The 4,938-nt window shown below is 39.2% G+C and overlaps 1 protein-coding gene across 1 annotated transcript in view; it reads left to right on the top strand.

Moving 5' to 3' along the window:
* Nucleotides 1-4,938, top strand: part of LOC106873870 (centromere-associated protein E) — a 53,424-nt gene that overhangs the window by 32,037 nt on the left and 16,449 nt on the right. Inside the window, 3 exon segments of the mRNA XM_052974967.1 lie at nucleotides 1-824; nucleotides 2,702-2,798; nucleotides 4,680-4,807. The exon segment at nucleotides 1-824 is cut by the window's left edge and continues 4 nt beyond it. Of these exon segments, the coding sequence (XP_052830927.1) occupies nucleotides 1-824; nucleotides 2,702-2,798; nucleotides 4,680-4,807 (1,049 nt within the window).

Genomic DNA, 4,938 nt, shown 5'->3' with positions numbered 1-4,938 from the left:
AACTAGAAGAGAAATTATCTGACAAATCACAAGAATGTTTAGCACTTACGAAAGTATTATCTGAACTTAAGGAAGGAAAAATGGAGGAGAGTGTAACAGTAAAGGAACTAGATGAGAAATTGTGTGAGAAGTCAGAAGAATGTTCTGCTCTTTCCAAAGAATTGTCTGAACTTAAGGAAGGAAAAAGAGAGATGAGTGAAATAGTGAAAGAACTAGAAAAGAAATTGTCTGAGAAGTCAGAAGAATGTTTAGCTCTTACGAAAGTATTGTCTGAACTTAAGGAAGGGAAAATGGAGGAAAATGTAACAGTAAAGGAACTAGAAGTGAAATTGTCTGAGAAGTCAGAAGAATGTTTAGCACATTCCAGAGAATTGTCTGAACTTAAAGCAGGGAAAATGGAGACTGAGAAGCACTTTGCATGTGAGCTTGATCAAAAACGTAAAGAGCAAATCGAGCTGTCCAATGAATTAGCTGCTTTGAAGCAAGATAAAGAAAATCAAATTAATGATTTGGAAAAGCAGCTTGTGGTTAAGACCCAAGAATATAACTCTCTGTCTAAAAACCTTAAGTCATTAGAAATAACTCATGCTGGTGTTCAGTCAGATCTCAAGAAGGCGTTGGAAGAGAAATATAATCTCTATGAATGTCAGACTAATGAATTGGATACTATTCATCAGAAATATTCCAGACTTCAAGGATCATTGTTAGAGCTAAAAGGTGACATTGCAAAGAAATATAATGAAATTAAGGACAAAGACTTAGAAATTGAAGAACTTCGACATCAAGCATTATGTCTACAGTCTCAACTGACAAAAAAAGATCAGGTATTTACATTTGATTTTTCCAATTAAAAATAGGTTGTTTTAATTTGATAATTCAATTTTGACTTCTTCATCAATTTTTCTGCCCTTGTTCTTTATCTTAATAATCAATTGAAAAAATTTGCTTGCTTCATTCATACACATCCTTAAATGTCATACACATTTGCACAGCTTTCATCTAGTTTAGTTTCCACACTAAACTGAAATGAGTGCTAGGTTCAATACAATCAATTAAAAAAAATACTTAACCCTTTAGCATTTAGATTACTTCAGATCAATGCTTATTTATTCACATTGTTTTGAATTAATCATGCATTATTTTGTAGCCTTGAGATTTTGATGATGTGATTGTTTTATTTTTAGAATGTCATTATACGGTAGATATGAGAAGTGAGATCCAGCCAGTTTGAATAGGACAGGTAGAATATTTGGAATGGATATGGCCTGTTTTAACACTGAAGGATTAAAGACCAATGCTTTTAAGACTATCATCATCATCATCATCATCGTTTAACGTCCGCTTTCCATGCTAGCATGGGTTGGACGACTTGACTGAGGACTGGTGAAACTGGATGGCAACACCAGGCTCCAATCTAAACTCAGTTGATTATAAAATTTTTACACCAATACACATATTACTCTTTTACTCGTTTCAGTCATTTGACTGTGGCCATGCTGGAGCACCACCTTTAGTCGAGCCAATCAACCCCAGGACTTATTCTTTGGAAGCCTAGTACTTATTCTATCGGTCTCTTTGCCGAACCGCTAAGTTATGGGGACGTAAACACACCACCATCGGTTGTCAAGCGATGCTGGGGGGACAAACACAAACACACAAACACATACACACACATACATATATATATATACATATATATGACAGGCTTCTTTCAGTTTTCACCTACCAAATCCACTCACAAGGCTTTGGTCGGCACAAGGCTATAGTAGAAGACACTTGCCCAAGGTGCCACACAGTGGGAATGAACCTGGAAGCATGTGGTTGGTAAGCAAGCTACTTACCACACAGCCACTCCTGCACCTATTATTACATACGTACATATATTTGTATATGTAAATACATACACACATTGTGAGCTTCTACACAACTTATGTCTCCAAAATTCTGCTCACAAAACATTACTTATATTAGTTATCTGAGGCTACAAAAAAGTTTACCGAAGCCTTACAAGTGGAATTTTGTAGATGTTGATTGTTGGGGTGCTGTGACTGAGGAGACTCGGCAAATAAAGTGAGATCACAGCTGTAACCTACACCAGCGTCTCATAACCAGCCAACTCAAAAAGTACCCTTGGATCATAGGGCAACATGCCATGCTTGAGGAGACCTATTGAGTCAAGTACATCAACATCAAAATGAAATCAAATGGAAATTGTAATTGTGGTCCTTGTGCTGGTGGCACATAAAAAGCACCATCCGAACGTGGTTGATGCCAGCCCCCTTACCCTGACTGGCTTCTGTGCTGGTGGCACGTAAAAAACACCATCCTATCATGGTCAATGCCAGCCTCTTCTGGCCCCTACCAGTGGCACGTAAAAAGCACCCACTATACTCTCAGAGTGGTTGGCGTTAGGAAGGGCATCCAGCTGTAGAAACATTGCAAGATCAGACCGGTGCCTGGTGCAGCCTCCTGGCTTTCCAGACCCCAGTTGAACCGTCCAACCCATGCCATCATGGAAAACAGACGTTAAACGATGATGATGTGTGTGTCTGTGTGGGCATACATGCATACATACATACATACATACATACATACATATGGATGATGTCCATTGTTTAAGGGTTCTTATTATGAAAAGCATTTTTCTCTTTGATTTTGGTGGGATTTTTTCTTTTTTACTTTTCTTTTTAATTCTTTTTAGTTGTGTGTGACACCTGGAACTAGTAATGAATCAACGAACAAAGAATCTAGTGAAATAAAAGAAGAGATCTCAAATAATTCAACCCTCCAAAAACCAAGTAAGGAATCATTTTTTACCTTTTTGATCTTATTTTTATACGTTTTCTTTCCATTGTTTTTAACTAAAACAGGGAGTGGAAGGGATTTGGGTGTTGAGCAACTGACTTCTTGGTCATTGGCCTAGACATCAGCAATACCATTGTGTTCCCTTTTCATCATCCTCATCATCATCATCATCAAACATCCGTTGTCCATGCTGGCGTGGATTGTATGGTTTGACCAGAGCTGGCAAGCTGAGGAGATGCACCATTCTGATTTGGTATGGTTTCTACAGATGGGTGCCCTTCCTAATGCCATCCACTTTACAGAATGTGCTGGGTGCTTTTACATGGCACCACACAGGTGCTTTTTCATGTTATTACATGGGCTCTTTTATGTGGCACTGCATGAGTGCTTTTACATGGTGCCACACGGGCGCTTTTACATGGCACTGCCACAAGTGCTTTACACCACCGGAGGGCCCGGTCTTAACACTTCTGCAGAGTACAGGTCTTCTTGAGTACAGCAAGGCACCAGGCATCTCTGAGCATGCACCTACATAGTTTCTTGACTTGCTATAAATTGCAACCAAATGATGGTGTAACCCTTATTGTGTGGGAACTGAGTACACTTGGTCGTGTGTGTGTGTACACTTGAGAAACATGAACCAAATTAACTTGTTTTCAGTAGTAGGGGGACTTTCCAGAATTCTTCACTTTTCATATTGTGTAGTAAGCACTGATTTGCATGTGATTAGCATGTTATATCTCCAGCTTGTGGGGTATAAATTTAATCGACATAGTCAAGGTTGGAAAAAAGAAAGTCATGTTGGTTTTTGGATAATGTAGTTTTCATGCTTGCGAAGACGTGATGGCACCTGTGCCCAGAGTTGCCTTCCTGGCACTTGTGTCAGTGGTATGTGTAAAGACATTCGAGCGAGATCGTTGCCAGTGCCGCCGAACTGGCTCCTGTGCCGGTGGCACGTAAAATATGCCATTTTGAGCGTGGCCGTTACCAGTACCTCCTGACTGGCCTTCGTGCTGGTGGCACGTAAAAGCACCCACTACACTCTCGGAGTGGTTGGTGTTAGGAAGGGCATCCAGCTGTAGAAACCATGCCAAATCAGATTGGAGCCTGGTGTAGCCATCTGGTTCACCAGTCCTCAGTCAAATCGTCCAACCCATGCTAGCATGGAAAGTGGACGTTAAACGATGATGATGATGATGATGATGATCAACTGTCTAATTGTGGTGGTCAAGGATGGATGCTTAATAGTCATGAATGGAACAACTTTGATCACAGTTCTGCTGACTTGGGATTTGGCAAGAAATGTGCGACTCTACTTATGTCAGTCAGTCTATTTTCTGGGTAACTATGAAAGAAACTAGCATCACCACCATATTATAGTTGAGTACTGAGCTTTAGCTGAGTAGTTGGGAAGTTTGCTTCCCAACAACATGGTTTTGGATTCAATCCTACTGCATGTCCCCTTGGATGAGTGTCTTCTTGGGCCAACCAATCTGTTGTGAGTGGATTTGGTAGATGGAAACTGAAACAAGCCCGTTGTGAGTTTATCTATTATTATCTACTCATTATCATCATTTTATATCCACTTTCCATGCTGGTATGGATGGCATGGTTTGGTAGGGAACTGGCAAGCTTGAGGGCTACATCAAACTCCACTGTCATCTTTAGCATCATTTCTATGGCTGGGTGCCCATCTTAATGCCAACTACTTTACAGAGTATACTAAGTGCTTTTTTCATGGTGTTCAGAAGGGATTGGCTGGTTGCACAAGGAAAAAGTGATGTATGTTTCTATAAATAGCATCAATTTTTAACTGCAGATTGCAATCTTTATACAATATATTTTTATATGTTTGCATGTACATGTTTTAACAGACATTTCTGGAGTATACAATGAGTCTACTGATGTTCAGAATCTACTTAAAGAAAAAGTTCAAGAATGTAGTTTTCTAACAGATAAGTTGGAAAATTTGGAGAAGAATATTCAAGAGAAGACAGAAATGGTAAGTACAGAATTTTGCATATTTTTCTATTTTTTTGTTTAGCCCTAATTAAATCAGCTCTAATTAAACCCCTCCTTAAGAATTTTTACATGTAATTCATTCCGGATTTCCCTTTTTTTTTCCTTTTTTTT

Source organism: Octopus bimaculoides, chromosome 20 (assembly GCF_001194135.2).
Source record: "Octopus bimaculoides isolate UCB-OBI-ISO-001 chromosome 20, ASM119413v2, whole genome shotgun sequence".
In the NCBI taxonomy this organism is placed as follows: domain Eukaryota; kingdom Metazoa; phylum Mollusca; class Cephalopoda; order Octopoda; family Octopodidae; genus Octopus; species Octopus bimaculoides.
This window is presented reverse-complemented; position numbering and strand designations above follow the sequence as displayed.